The following is a 16,409-nucleotide window of genomic DNA, read 5'->3' on the forward strand; positions in this document are numbered from 1 at the left end:
AGTTTTTGCATATTATTTTAATGCACTGTATAAAAAAAATCCACTCTTCTACAGAATCATCTTGTTGCAAAAAAAGGTTTATTATCATGGGTTGGTTTCACTGAAACATTAACTGCAATACTAGTTCTGCGTACAAATAATTATTACAATGAGTGCTCATATAAATCTGTATTATATAGTTTTTCATATTCAGTACTTCCGACTAAAGAGGAAGACCATAGCAATGTGAAAGCTTGTTCATATGAAGGGTAACCAAGAATTGAATTGCAGGTAATGACAGTGGATTTGATTAGTTAGTGTTTCTGCCACAATACAATGGGCCAAAACAAAAAAAGAGAAAGAAAACAGAAGCAGAAGTGTGCTCGATTTTGTGTTGTCTGACTTTTCGGTGCTTTGTAATTGCCAGATGAGCTGCTCTTGTGTAATGCCCTCTTACCCTACATTCCTTGGCTTTATCCATGGCAAACTGTAAACTCTAAGAATGGTCACTTGTCCTGTACTGTATTGTTCTGTAAGCTTGGTGTTTGCTCTGGGAACTCAGGAGAGCTGGTAAACTTCCAATAAAGAACAATGTCTTTGGAGTGACAGATAAGGGGCACATAAACAGCACAGAATTCACTTTTTTTAGTTGCTTAGTGCAGGTTCTGTGCAAGAATTAATTCATCTACCACAGCTCACCAGCAGGGGGCAGTAAACTGTAAATCTGCAAATCATTTCTTCCTTTGCACAGTCAGCAACAGATGATGTCACAACAACATCACTACTGGCATGCAACACAAGAACAGTAATCATGTTCTGCAAATATTAATAAAACTTACTCCAGTACTACATTCAATACTTTTAACTTAATTATACCTGTAATAAGAGTGGGCAACTCAAAAGACGGTGGAAGGCACGCAGGTAGTTAATTACAGTGGGTAGAAGCACTGATGGCCACTACACATGATCAAAACAAACCTCAAAGTGTACAAATATCTGTATGGCGGGTTTGTTTTTACTGCTATTTTATGGCCTATTTAACAGGGTTCTCTTGGTTTGGCAGGGCAATTTAGATCTAATCATAGCAGAACCAATCATATCATCGGTCACTCAAGAGGATTACTGAACCCAGGCCAGAACAGAGTAGTATAGATATAGATGTAGATCGAACAACTGAATTAGACTGCATGTATTTATGCCTCCCTATACATAAAATCACCAAAGGTGAGGGCAGTGCAGTTTAAATAAACAATTAATAAGCAGAAAAGAAAAAATATATAGTTACTTATATTCAAGAGGAGTGCCAAACTAGTTCTGTGCAAATACATTCAAATCTGAAGAAAACTCAAAAGGCACCAATTCCATTAACACACACTGCGCTATATGTTAATTTTTCACCCTATATCTCAAATTCAAAATTCAAATGAAGAAGACCTCATGCCACATTTAGGATATAATAACCGTTATCTGGGCAACGACATAAGACATACAGTTAGTGTGAATGCATACAACACATTTATCATAATCACCAAAATCATCATCATACTCTGGTGAAAACCTCACCCCCCCTGTAGCACAAAAGACCTGCTGTGCTACATGTTGATATAACTAAATAATCAAGGCATATCTTGTTCTAACTGCCCAGTCTTGGTCCTTTTGATGCATATGTGACATTCAGTACAGTACATAGACGCTGTTTGGTTAAAAACTCAGTTTTTTTTTTTTTTTTTTTTCCTGGTCAGTTGAACGGCGTACAGACATTTCTGGATACTTCTCAAAAGCTTTCTCAGAACTTTCCCAGACATTTCTCACAAGATCAAGCATCCACTCCTCTTCCTCTTCTTCCGGACCTGCAGTGCTGCCCTAGTTGCCATTTCAAACACTTCCCTCACGCCCTCCTTAGTCTTGGCTGAACACTCCAGGTAGCCAAAGGCGCTAATACGGTTAGCCATGTCCCTGCCCTCCTCTGGTTTAACAGGCTCCTGAAAACAGACCAGAACAGGTGCAGAAAAGGTGTTAGACCTACAACCTTTGTGCTCCTCAAGATTTATGATTTTTTTTTTTGCATATTGTCAGTCATGCAAAATTTTGCAGATCATCACCCTTTGACATAATTTGAATCTGGCCAAAATATTCAAAAATTACTTGGAATAAGATCTTTTTACACTAAGATATTAGCGATTTGGTGAAACATTGACAATACGCAAGATACTAAGGCAGAGACCACTTTTATGTGGACCATGGTCTATATTTAGACTTCACCCAGAGCTGGACCAATAACCGATAAATTATTTAACAAAGTATTTATGTTAACTGCTGTAACTCTCCTAGCCTATGTTACAGTTAACTGACAAATAGTTATGAAATATACTAAATTTTATTGTAAATATAATGTAATCTGAAATATAATTGCTATAACTGTTGATACAAGTACTAGCTTTCTTTAATATATACACAATATCTAACTGATATACATGATATCCTTAACCTTTACATGAGAAAACTTTCAGTAGCTGGATTAAATTAAATTTTAATAAAATACAAATGTACTTAGACCTAAATTAATGTAGCAGTAAAAATATAAAAGGGCTTGGTTTCTGAGACAGATGGAGGACAAAATTAGTTTATGTACACAGACTAAGATTAGAATGTATCTTGTACTCTGAAGCAACACTCATAAGGAAACAACTCCAGAATGAATTTAGCGCACACAACATGGACCAGTGAGTCATGGTCACACTTCTGATTTATATACTTTGTTTTACTTTAACTTTTATTTTTTACCAGACTCTTTATTTGAGGAGTAAGTTTAATATAGGTGAAACTCTAAAACCTGACTTGTGAACACAACAAACCCTAGTCTGAAAGAAGGACATCAGTCTGTTGTTTAGACACTGATAGTATTAGCTACTGGCGTTTAGATTTGGCTAGTAGCCAAGAGGTAGAGTGCAATGTGTGTTTGACTGATGACGATGTTGTTGTTCATGCCTCACAGAGTGACAGTAATGCAATCCTCCAAGTGCTTTTTAATGGTTCTCCTTAAGCAGAGCTTTGGGCAGAGTGAGGGAGTTACCTGCTTCATCTTAGCCAGCTCTCGCCGTGTGTGTTCATCATTCCGTAGATCCTTTTTATTCCCCACCAAAATGATGGGAACATTGGGACAGAAGTGTTTCACCTCGGGTGTCCACTTTTCTGGAATATTCTCTGCAGAAAAAAAAAACAAAAAAACACAAATGGTTTAAAAATAAAGAGTAGATTCACCTTTATTAAGACCTTAATTCAAACCCATTACTGTCTTTGTATAGACATGATTTATTGAACATAAACATACCACAATTAATTTTATTATCACTAAGTTTCTGTACATACTGAGTGCCTTCTGTGAGTTTGTCAATCTGTTGTTAAAAATAACAATATATCTATCACATGTACCTCCTATTGCACAATGTAGTGGCAACAGATTTGTGAATTAGTCCTTTCAGTCCTAATTAGTCAAATCCCACTATTTAACATTTTAACACTCAACATAAGGTATAAGCATCTTAAAGCTTTTTAGCTCAACACCATTTCTGGCACGATAAAATGTATAAACATTTGTTTCCTGAACCGAAAAAGGGGGAGTCTGAGCTGCTTATCAAGGGTATGGTGACTCACTCAAGCTAGTCAGAGCCCGAACTTCCTCCTATTCACACAGTAAGAGAGAATACAGACAGAATACACTCAGGATGTGCCTCTGATAGCCCAGATAAGCAGTGATGAGATCATAAGAGCGACAGAATCCTTATTTAGATGTTCCATGAGGACGCTAGCACAGCTGAAGATGTATATCTGCACACGTAGAACTCTGACGAACAGTCTGAATATGACTCAGGGAAGTGAGAATGTCACCACAGAGAAAATAATATTTTATATCAAATCCCTGGATCAAAATAGAAAGCAAAAGAATCTACAGCCATCAGAACTTCTGAAAGCGAAAGAACAGAATCTGTGGAGTTTGTTTTGTGAGAGGGAACATGGTGTTTTTAACTGTACCTAAACTGTCTGGGCTGTCAATAGAAAAGCACATAAGGATGACGTCCGTGTCTGGGTAGGAGAGTGGTCTTAAACGATCATAATCTTCCTGACCTGCTGTGTCCCACAGTGCCAACTCCACCTGTCAAGACAAAAGAAGTGAAGAAATCATTGATTAAAGTTTGACAGAACAGTTTGTAAAACCTCTATAGCCATAGACAATCAAATTTATATCCAGGCCTACCTATCGGGACATACTCTTGAGTAAGGACCAAAAAATAAAACAAATATTACTGTTAAAAACAGCTAATAGAATAACATGGGTGTTTAACAAATATTAACGGTTAAAGGAGATTTTGTCGCCTACTTCAGTGAATATAGCTTATGTTTTTTCTAAGGTCCTTTAAATCTCCCAGAGTTAGAATTAGAACCAATGGGGATGTGGCTGTCAGCACTGGGTCTTTATCATTTTATCATGTTATCTTATTATAAAAAATTCCATACCACTTTAAAATGGTGTGGTTGTACAGCTGACAGGCCAGCTGAATGTTGTGAACATTAAACATTTGAAAAATGTCAAACATTAAGCCAAATTCAGCTTCTTAAATTTCAGAATATTTAATACAGGTGTAAAGTTTAGGCTTCTGAATTAGCAACATCAAGGAAAAGACAGGACAGCTTGGGATTTTTGAGCCCATCAACACTCAGAATAAACCCCTAACTAAGCCTGTTTGACTACATTACAAAATGAAGTTTAGAGACCATGTATTCTTCTGGGAATTTCCTTAATTTCTTATTTTTTTTAAAGTGTGAACTTAAAATGATCTGTTTTTATGGAATGTTCTTACTTGGAACACAGAAGAATCACTTTTGATTCTGCAAAAGAAACAATTCCAGGATGTTTTCTAGTATACTTTGACGTCCATACATGGCAACATGCATACAATGGGTGAATTATAAAAAACTATGGATATCAATTGGTTTTACACATATGGTGACTGGATGTACTATTCAACACCTACTACTGTATTACTCTATACCTTTGTTTTATTAGATATAAATCCATCTGCATAGTATCTAGTGGTTTTCTAATAGGTTTTAGAGCCCAAATTTATCAAGAAAGAAAATGTACAGTAAATGTTTTTGAAGAGTCTCCAGGACTACAAAACAGGTCTCAAAGGCTTCAGGTTTTCTACATTTTTTAAACATGTGGGAACATTGTTTAAATTAGTAAAAAATATATATACACCAAAACAAACATTTTTCAAGCCATTAAAAAAGGTTCCGCATGAAACCAAAAATAATTATTTTTAAAGAGTGTAGGTAGAGGGAGAGGTGAGATGGTCAACCTTCTGAGCCAGACTTAATCTCTACAGTTACTTCAATAGATTACATATAACATGCAAAGAATATAAAACTAAAGTTGTGTTAATATTGTATCTTAACAAGCCATACAAGCTCTTACACTCTGTGACTTGTATTACAAGCTAATGATAACTAATTGGTAACTTATTTAATGTTGTAACAGTGGAGGTTATGTGAGACAACACTGGTGATTCTGATAAGTTTAGAAGGTTACATTGTACATTTACAGCTTATTTATTCTGCAGCGTGATTTTAGAATCCATTTCACATCTTGGCATCCTTTAGTTACAGATCTAATGAACTGAATTAGGTAAACTGGCGATTAGAAGGAATAAAGTCTCAATCCCTTTCCCTCCCTTCTGCCTCAATGACTGGCAGCACTAAGGGACTTTACCCTTTAAAGCTGAGTCACGCTTTGGGTGGAGGAACCTAAGACTGACCTGGGAGCAGCTTCAACTTAATCATGATACGGAAACAGTAAATCCTTACCCACATTGACTGAGATGATCTGAGAAAAAGTGCATACGTGATCAGAAATGGTGAGGCAGTTAATAAAAACTTGCTAAGCCCTTTTCCTGGTGTATGCACAAGGTTTAGCAACAACATTGAAAGAAAGCAGGAAAAGCCAAGGAGCTATATTTAGAGCTTAGCTGTGCCCACAGATCGAGGAGGAGACTATAGAATGTTTCCCTTTGGGCCAGAGGGATTTAGGCTAAGCTCAGGATCTGTTCGAGAAGATTCTAGATCTTATGCAAGCCTGGCAACAAGCAGGGTAGACTCTGTGTAGCATAATCTTACAGAGAACAAGAGGAAAAGACTGAAAGGGAGACTCCACAGTAAGCCCCAGATACTTAACTTGTACTTTTCCTGTACAGGAGAAATAAATACTCCTACAGTTCTCCTCCCTCCACTACACTCTCAGACCTACACACACGCACACAGGAAATGAACTACCCTGTTTATCAACCCATAAGGGCCAGGGGGAGGGGAAACGTCCAGACATCCATGTTCCCAAGTCAAGGCAGGAAACAAGCAAGTACGGCCATTTCCTGTTATGGCCATTCTCCTCTTGGCCATTGCAGTGGCCAGTGCAAAACTAGTGTTATCAGCTAGTGCCCATTAACAGTGGAACACTTCTGAGCAACAGCCGGATGTCACTCATTCCAGTAGACTGACCATTACTTCAAGTTAACTAGGAGTTTCATAGCTTATTTGGATACGGTGACGGTAAGATGTACTGTAAACAGCTCTTATAGGAAAAGTGACAAAATTTTTCTCCAAACCAAAATAACAATTTGGTCTGACCAAAAGAGGTGGTTTTGGATCAACTGAACAATGGTTTGATTAGTTTGTAGTGTAAAATGAAAGGGTCAAACTTTCAGACCAATTACAGGATGTTGAAGCAAGCCATCATTCACACAAACAATAGTAGAAGAAAAATAACCTGCATTGTGCTGAAATACACTATACAATAAACAATGCCTACAAAATTAAATGGCTACAATATTTAACTGGATATTAAATTTTAATAAATAAGTTTAATGCTTTTTTTTTTAAATATAGCCTTTCTGGAAAACCACCTTACTAAACAGCTAAATCCATTTAAGATACAAAATACATTTCTGCACAGCTGGTATTTCATGTGAAGAGACTGAATCTATCAAGCAAAGAATCCATACCAACCTGTTTGCCATCCACCTCAATGTCCGCAATGTAGTTCTCAAACACAGTGGGAACATAAACTTCAGGGAACTGGTCTTTACTGAATACTATGAGCAGACAGGTCTTTCCACATGCTCCATCGCCCACGATCACCAGCTTTTTCCTTATGGCCGCCATGCCTGGAAATGACAAGAAGCATCACAAGTTTATTAGGCTGCTGCTGACGGACGTTGTCAGATTTATCTTTAGATGATTGAATACAGAGCAATTAGAATGTTCATAAATTTCAGTTTCGTTTTTACAATACATGTTTATCCTTGGCATCAACATGGACACAGATGTGTGAATTTCTGGGAGTTTTTCTGTGGTAATTACTCTCAGGGTAAAATCCTGAATACCGATATGTATATTGCAAATAAAGTTGCTGAGTATAAACAGAGTAGAAGGAAAAAGGTCAATGCTTACTCTACTGGTCAAGAATTGAAATGGAGTGTACACAGCTAACATACTTTCAAACTTAAATCAGACTCCGTTTTAGCTTCAGACACTTTTTTTATACTGCTGCTAAAACACAATTGTACCAACAAACTTTGTGTATTTTGGGAATCATTACACTCATATTTTAAGCACTTTTTTAATAGCCTGGCTGATAAGTCTCTGACCACTTCAGAATTAGTAGCTCTCCCTAAGATCTTACATATCTGTGTGGGAGGCGGGGTAGGTAGCCTTCATGGTAATAAGTAGCAGCAGGGAAGCACAGCTGTGCATATACTTGTACACCCCCTCTCTCTGCCTCATCTTAAGATCCAACTGAACACATACACACAAACGCGCACACACAGACTTGTCATATTGTGCTGAGAGCAGTAAAAATAACTATTTTTAGTGCAGTCCACTGTCCTCCTCATCCCAGAATGCCATTTCTCACAACGCTTCTTCCACCCACGAGAAGCACATACTTATTTCCAACCAGTAAAAAGTGAGAGTGTAATGGAAACCTTCCTCTTCCAATAAAGTATTCCACAGGAATCTAACATAAACCTTAATTTATCTGGAAGTCTGTAAGGTACAACTCTCAGCAATTTAAAATGCACAGTAAAATGACTATTTTTCCACAAAATGATCTAAGCAAGAGCTCGGAGGCTGAAAGCCAACTGAGCACCATAGAAGTACAAGACTCTGGAGCAAAAGCACTGAAGGAAACTATCACATCAGCAACACAAGCCTGTACAAGTCTTTGGCTGAATAACAATAAAACGTAGAACAGCTTAAATGCTCTATGGCAGTATGGCTGTCTAGCTTTATTTTCTTCCTCATGCCTTGAGAATGCTAAGCTATATGATTTTTCAGCATAAAACCAGAAAGACAGTGTCAGGCATTCCAGTTCTGCGGCTTCCACATTTATGCATCTTTGATTTAGTTTGTGAACATAAGCACTCTGCCTGCAAGCTTTAATCTACTAAAAAAGGTACTGTGTTTAATACTGAACATTGGGATGTAACGGCACACGAAGGTCAGAGGATGGTTGGCGATTTGGTGGTTCAGACATTACGCTTCACTACAAGTATGATAAAACAGGTGGGGAAAAACATCAACCAAAAACACCTAAATAAAGAAATAAATCATAAGACTAACCCAAGGTTTCTTTAATTTAAAGTTAAAGTTGTGCAATTTACAGTTTGTTCCATCTAGTGCCAAACAGCCCAATATTGAAGTTCTGCACTGTTCATATGCTAGTTGGAAGACCCTACTTTCCACTTGTGAAGTCAAAATAACAAGCCCTTTTAACTGCTTTGTTGTCAGTGACAAAAAAAAATAGCATACACGAGGTTCGTTCTCACCTGCTTCCTAAAAAACCCCAAAGTAATAAATCTGCTACTCACAGATTACAGATTAAAATCATCTGCACAGACAAAAAAAATAGTGACTATTTGTCTTTTTTTCCTGTTGAGTTTGTTTCTGCCATGTAGAAGGTCACTTCAACTTAAAGACGTATCAAAATGATCACAAAATTGCTCAATAGACATGCTAAATTGAGGGGCTGTTCACGAAAGTTTCGAAGTCAGGAACTTATATTTACCATAGTTCTGATATTCAAAAAGACAAGGCAGATGGGTAGAAGGGGGGGGGGGGGACAAACAAGACTAAAAGGACTATAGCAAACCTCCCTAACAACTACAGTTCCCACAGTACTGTGCAAATCTCTCAGCTCACAACTTATGATTAAGATTTTCGTGTGGCATTCGCTTGTGAAACTGACTAAGCCTGACCCATTTATGATGACAATTTAGTATGAGAACATGTACATTTGCAGCCCTATTTGAAAAGGAAAAAAAAATTATATTCTTTCTTCTATGTTGTTTTTAAAAAAATAGAAGTGCTTTCCACAGCTCAATTGTGTGTTGTTGGATTCTTTGTGTCTTTTAGACCTTGCAGATGGTGTTAAAAGCTTAAAGAATTTGTATGCAGTCACCCTTGTTGGGCCTAGTCTCTTAAATCCAATTAATGCAGGGAAATACTTTCTTCGTGCTCATCTCAAATCAGAACTGTGGAAGGTGTCCTCTATAATTAAGCTACATGACATGTTTACATACTGATTAGGAGGACAGTGCTTTAATAGTCACAGCAACATGTAACTAGGCAAACAATACGGCAACAGTTCAGGAACGTGGAAGCTTTTTATGATTTCCCTTAAGTAAACATTTGATACTGTAACAGTATCTCATTCCACATTTTTCACACACACTTACACACGTCATACTTTCGTTTGAGTCATTCCAAAGATTTCACTTCTGTTTGGAAAGAACAAAAAAAAACCTGTAACAGACTGAGCCGGTTCTTCAGGTTTAAAGGCAAAAATAATTTTTTGACTAATGCTAATCATGTTTTTCACACAGTTTAGTAATTTACAAATCCCTACTAGTCAGTCTCTACAATATCAAGTATAAGCTAGGGCTATGTGTGCTTTTCCTGAGGTGTGTTACGTTTGCTGTAGCTTCTGTTTGCACAGGCTTGGTGTGCTTCAAGTACCAACAGAAGTTCCCAATCCTAGGCATAATGTTTTCCTTATTTCTCAAACTGACAGCTACTACTGTGTATAAACCCTATCCTAACACCCACCCTAAAAGCAGGTCAGTGTGGCAGGATTTGCATAAATACTTTTCACACAAGACAGATCCCTCTTTCAGCTAATTTACAAGTCTTGATGCAATGAAAATTAATAAAATCACTCAAAATATGGACAGAGGATCCTGAAGTAGCTACGGAATAACATCAGGTTAAACCTTTAAAGATGGCACATTAGCTGTTATGCCAGTATATCATCATGGTCATGCAAAAAATATTATCTTTCTGTTTTGGCATTATGTAAATCCGGCAGTTTTTCTTTTTGACATTGTGACAGGATTTCAAGTAGAAAGGTCCAACAGCTACAACTATTCATAAAATCTGAGTAAAAGAAAGGTTCATTTTTAAGCAACCAGAACACTACACAATACGACTATCTACAGGCATGGTTTAAACACACCAAAAAATCAACCACTCTAACACTAATCTTTACATGTAAAATGTTAACTAAATTATTAATTCAATAATCATTTAAGCAGCCCAAAATGATTTAGAATTACTGTAAGAGACTGTTATGACTGAGGCTCTGAAGACTAGTCCTAGTGGATAAGGACGGTCTTAAATGTTTCTAGAATCAGTGGTCACTGACCCCAAGTTTCCCATGGCCTAATCTAAGACACAGTGGAGCATAAACTTATGCAGTCAGGGTGTAGTTTCTCCGTAACGTTATAGAAACAGTAGTCATTATAATATGGTAGGTGCACACATGGGGCACACCTTCACACCATACAACAGTGCACATTTCTTGGTCAGCTTTTTAAAGAGATATTTGGCTTCTCTACTTTACTAGTTTTCCAACAGCTCAAAGCAAGTTTGCCAACATCCCTTGCACTTCTTTTTAGTAAACAAAATGAAAATGATTGGGGTTTTAAGGGAATTCACTAGTCGATGGACACGACATCATATACTCATTTGCTGTTCTTATAAACTGATCCACTAACAACCAAACCGTCCTTGGCTGGATGAGAAAACAGGAACACAGTGTGCACTTGACTAGAAAATCATAATAGTATTTCCTCATTACGATCTGTAGAGTGATTATTTGATTATGCTGACAGGACAGTTATTACGTGTGAGACAGAATACCAGACTTTATGAGGTAAAATTCCTTGAAAGTGCCTAGTTGCTCATATAAGGCTCAAAAATGAAACAGCCCAAGTATGCTCACTATTTTCTGCCTGAAAAAGTTCGAGGAGGAGGAATAGGGTGGTGAGTGAAAAGAGAATTAATAAACAAGTATCAAAGTAACATAGGTTTTATGACAGATGCTGAAGGTCTACTGTATTATAGCCATTAGCTCAATTTCTATGGAAACCACTATAAGAAACTATGTGCAGTAAAATGTGCAATCTACATGTGTTAAATTAAACAATCAAAAGAACATATCCTCTGAAGAAGCTGCACAGGAGCCTCGGAACCCTCAGCACTGGCAGTGGAGCAGCAAAACTTTTTCCTTTTTCCAGAGTTGAGCGGGTTGGAGCGCCAACCTCATTGCTTTGGGACAAGCTGGAGTGGCAACTGTTATCCAGATCCAAGTCAGCCTAAGATTTCTAGTTCTCCTGTGGCTGAATATAACAAATTGTAATTAAATCCTAACAAAATAGGCCCCAATGTACAGCCTTTCCATTTGAATATAGGCTGTTACTGCAGCAAAGAAGGAACAAACTCCCTAGTCCCAATTCTGATTTTCAATAAAATAAAGTTTGTTGTTGGGTTAGGAAAATCTCTGCTAATCTGCATTTTGTGGAGGAGCATTTTCTCCATCAGGTTCCAGGGGATTAGTATATATGCACTAGGGTTGTTAACCACTGTGCAGCACCAACAGCTCATTTTCTTGGGAAATCCCCCAAACTTTCAAAATGTTTCTGCAATCAGATCACTTGAAGCAAAAACAAAATCTTACAGATTTGTTGATGTAAATTAGACCATTGTTCAGAAGCTGTAGCTTCTTTACAGTATTGATTACCTAAATTGGGGATCACAAGGTTATTAAAAATGTACCAACAATAAAATAATGGTGCCAAAGACATTATTTTACTGTAACGTTTCTCTCAAAAGTTACAATTTCCTTTCTCATGTAACCTTATAAAATAAATGATCATTTTTAGCATCTTAGCCCCTCTTTAACCCTTCACCATGACTTTCATTATTCTTACCATACTATCTATTGTGATTAAATCAGCACACCTAATCAAACTGTGTTGCCAAATAGTCTGACCAGAACAAGATAGGTAATCCTTATGAACATTGGTTCTTTCCAAGGTTTTTTTGGCACCAGTGGGAAAGGGGGGAGGAGGATTTTCCCTTGAAACTGTCACTTTTTGCTCACTCACTGAGAAGTGAGTGTTATGTTTATGTATGGTTGATCTTGCCTGTAAAGCTGCTCTGTAACAATGTCATTTGTTTAAAAAAAGTTCTATACAAATAAATTGGACTTGACTTGCTGTTGCCTGTTTGTCTAGCTACCTTCTAGAGAGATTTAACTCCAATATATCTGGTTACATTAAAACATAGACATTAACAATTCAGTTAGTTGAAATATGTTCAGATGTTGAAATATAGGACATATTGATAGGATTTCCCTTCCAGGCCTTAAAAAGGTTGCAAAAACTAAATCCACATATTGAACAATGCCTTTTATAGTCATGTCTACGTGCTGTTATCTCCCGACCCAGGTTTTCCAAAGCCCCAGTGTGTGGATGTCGTTTGGAAGTTGACCTAGTTTGCTTGTCTTGGGAGCCCTCTTGTCCTCATGACTCAGTGAACTACATGCCTGTTTACTGTATCCGTTTCAGACGGCACAACTACTGTTCCTCAAGGATTAAAGTAGCTACCAAAGCCAGTATTGTCAGCAGTCACCTACTCTTAAGGAGAGAAACAAGTGAGTTTAATGTCGCCCTGTTCCCAAATGTTGGAAATAGCTAGTTAGTTGGCTAGAAAACTGCTTAAAATCTGTGAAACTGATTTTGTTGGAAACGGTCTTGCTGTATGTTAGCTAGGTTATGCCTAATTGTACTACATGTTCCAGGCAAGCCAAGGCAAACAACGCCCTGTGACTGCGACAAGCCAGGCCTGGCTGGCGAATAACAAATGCCTTCATACTTCTGTAACTGGAGTTAAGTCGGAAAGGCCAACCAGCAAAGTGAAAGTTTCGTTAGCTAACTCAACAGCAACGCCCTAGCAGCTAACGCTAGCTGGCATTATACAGCGCTATTCAACGCCCTGAAATGTCACGAAAAGTTATTTTCGACCGCCGCCTCACCCTTCAGGTTACGCAAAGGGAGAGAGAGAGACGAGGAATACGGTGTTCTGACAAGTTGTTCTACTATGTCAAACCGTGCTACCCTAATGTATATTTAAAGATAAAAATATAAAAAAACACCATATATTGGAAAAATGTTCCCAGCAGAACTCTAGATAGGATATTTAACTACATAGGGTAGTGAAATCACTGTAGCAGGTAAAGTTATAGTCGTATAACCTAGATTCGAAAACGTATTTATTTTTATAGTTCATCATAATCTATTTATATTGCCATTTACTGTTATGTAACATTCAATCAAGTGGTTTAACGCACCAGAGGAAAACAGAATTAACCACAGAAACACAAACTATTTAAAAATGTCAAGGTCCAGCGCATGCGCAGTGCCGTTAAGAAGCACATATCAATGGTTAGCATAACTCGACAGAACACCGACAATAGCGTTGTAATATCTTGTGATAACTAGTTAGTTACTTTAACAATCTTACAAAAGACGGGTTACTCTAACTATTTAGTGTAAAACAGAACTCCATGTGTTGATTTCGCGAGTAAATAAAACGCTGAGATAATGGAAAGCTGTAAATACTCATTAATTCTCTAAATTTACCCACTGTTTAGCTGGTGTTCTGTCGAGATGTGCTCCCCCATCGATATGTGCTTACCGCTATTGCTCATGCGCAATTTTTTTGTGGCAATTCTGTTTTACTTTGTCGCATTAAATAAGCAGAGTCAATTGTGTTACAGATGTGTAAAGTTAATAATAACGCATTTAATCATAAAAGTAATAATAAGACAATGAAAAACAATTTGTTCTAAAATCAAGCCTTTTCCCCGTTTACTGTAAGTTACCTGTTATATTAATACAGGCTTTACAAATATCTTACAGAGACTTTAAAGAGAGATTTTTCAAATATTGTGCTTTTTTTCTGTCATTTTTACCTTATTTTCAATATCCTAAAAATAAATATAAACTAGGGTAGCACGGTTTAACAGGGTAACTAGCACACCCCGGCAGAACACCGATTTTCGCTTTTTATCGAGTCCAGAGAGCTACTAGTGAACTAGTTAGCTAACTAATCTAGTAAGGTAACCTAAGTTAGTTAGATTAGGCAATAACAGGTGGTATAGCTAGCTAATCGAAGTACGTTACAGCACCCAATATAAAAATACGTTTTACCCCCACAACTATACCCGGTACCTAGTTATTACTATAAATGTGAATTAGCTAGGTTAACTGCTATCTAACAAAGATAAATCTTTCACCACAAACGCCTTTCTAACTGACAAACGAGACTTTCAGGTCACCGAGCCACCACCTACTTCCACACACACCGTCGCCGCAAACAACGAAAAACTTCTTCCCAACCCACCTTCCTGAGCTACTTCGATATCTAAAACCAAACTAGTTAAAAAAACAGTAGTAACAGACAATAACAGTACCTTATTTCTGCCGTTTTGTGTTGTTTTAGTGTACTGTTGGAGCTCTGTGGCTGTAAGTTTCTGTGCTGTGAGCGGTGGTAGTTAGCCTAGCTCTCTGTAGTCCGGTGGATATATTGCTAAGAAACGAAGCTGACAGACCGTAGCTCCGCCCACACAAGAAGAAAAAGGCTCGGTGCTGAATTCTCATTGGCTGGGACCCACTTCTGCCGTTAGGGGCTATTCAGGGCTATTTATGCCCCGCCCCTCGATAATGATGACATCATTCCTTCAGCAGGGACAGCAGCAGGAACGCGGGGTGGCGCAGCAGCTCATTCAGTCTCATTCAGCAGCAAATTCAGAATTTCTCCATCTCTCTCAGCTAAAGGATCAGAGGATTACGTAGTTGGTTTGGTCAGTGTAACGTTTATCTGTTTAATCTTCTGACCGTATCAAGCTAAATTTGAAAATAAAAAATGGGTATAAAACCTAATTTACTTTTCTATTCAGCATAGTGAAGAAGAACTGTGTTTTTATCCAATTTTTGCAATGATCTAGTTTTTAATTTCAGCCTTTCACAAACAGAATTTTGATAGAAATGAAAAGGTAACATTTATCTTGATTTTCAGATTTGTCCAATTTTGTATCTTGTAACGGTCAGTGTAACGTGTATTAATTTAATTTTCTGACCGTTTGAGGCTAAATGCAAAAAATAGAAAATTGGATGTAAAAACTATTTTTTTTTCTGTAGTGCAGTGTACATTAAATACGTTTTCATCATTTTTTCCATTTTTTGTTTTTTCATCTCTGCCCCTCACAATGGGAATTTCAGGAAAAATGAAAAAAATAATATTTTCTTTTTTTTTCTGATTTTTCTATTTTTGCATTTTACAAGATGGATTTTAACATCAACTATTTTCGAATTAAGCTTGATACAGTAAGAAAATTAAACTGCTAAACGTTACACTGACCTTGTAACACAAATCTGATGGTATAATCCAATCCAGCATTTTTTCGTTTAGCCACAATAATTTGTATGACAAGCACAGTCGTATAGTTAAAGTAGGGGAACAGATTTTAAAATTAATTCAGAGGAAATGCATGAATTCCAGCATAACATTCATGCATTTTAATTAAATTAATTTTGCAATTTGTTTGACTATCCTCACTTATCGTGACCTTATTTAAAGGTGATGGTGCCTGGAGAACGACTTCAAGGTTTTGTGTGTATAAACAGTGTTTCCTAATAAACTACCTGTGCACTTTCAAGTTCTCAGTGCTTTGATTTTAAATGGCAGAATTCACCCAATGAAGTGTGGAGCTACTTTGAGGTTGGTCTGGAGTAGGCTTGTCACAGTCACATTTTTTTTCATGGACGATACTTTGTCCCAGGAAAAATAGCAAAAAACAATATTATTTTTAATTTTCATGACACTGCTACAATGACATAATAAAGAAATTACACCCTTTTACAGGGCAAAAAAATATTCACACTCACCTGTTCGCACTTTAATATGGCCAATTCACCTACCACGTGTGTTTTGGGGAAGGCAGGAGGACACCCCAAGGAAGTACTCAGAGGAAACTT

At 37.3% G+C, this 16,409-nt stretch overlaps 1 protein-coding gene across 1 annotated transcript; it reads right to left on the reverse strand.

Annotated features, from left to right (window-relative positions):
• Window positions 1–59: 59 nt before the first annotated feature.
• rhoca (ras homolog family member Ca) lies at window positions 60–14,993 on the reverse strand. Its single transcript, XM_007253354.4, has 5 exons — window positions 14,846–14,993; window positions 7,039–7,196; window positions 4,012–4,132; window positions 3,053–3,183; window positions 60–1,961 (listed from the first exon to the last, which is right to left on the reverse strand). Exons 2-5 carry the CDS (start codon window positions 7,192–7,194, stop codon window positions 1,788–1,790), a joined length of 582 nt encoding a protein of 193 aa, XP_007253416.1. The 5' UTR covers window positions 7,195–7,196; window positions 14,846–14,993; the 3' UTR covers window positions 60–1,787.
• Between the last annotated feature and the right edge of the window lie 1,416 nt (window positions 14,994–16,409).

This window comes from Astyanax mexicanus, chromosome 5, assembly GCF_023375975.1.
Source record: "Astyanax mexicanus isolate ESR-SI-001 chromosome 5, AstMex3_surface, whole genome shotgun sequence".
NCBI lineage: Eukaryota > Metazoa > Chordata > Actinopteri > Characiformes > Acestrorhamphidae > Astyanax > Astyanax mexicanus.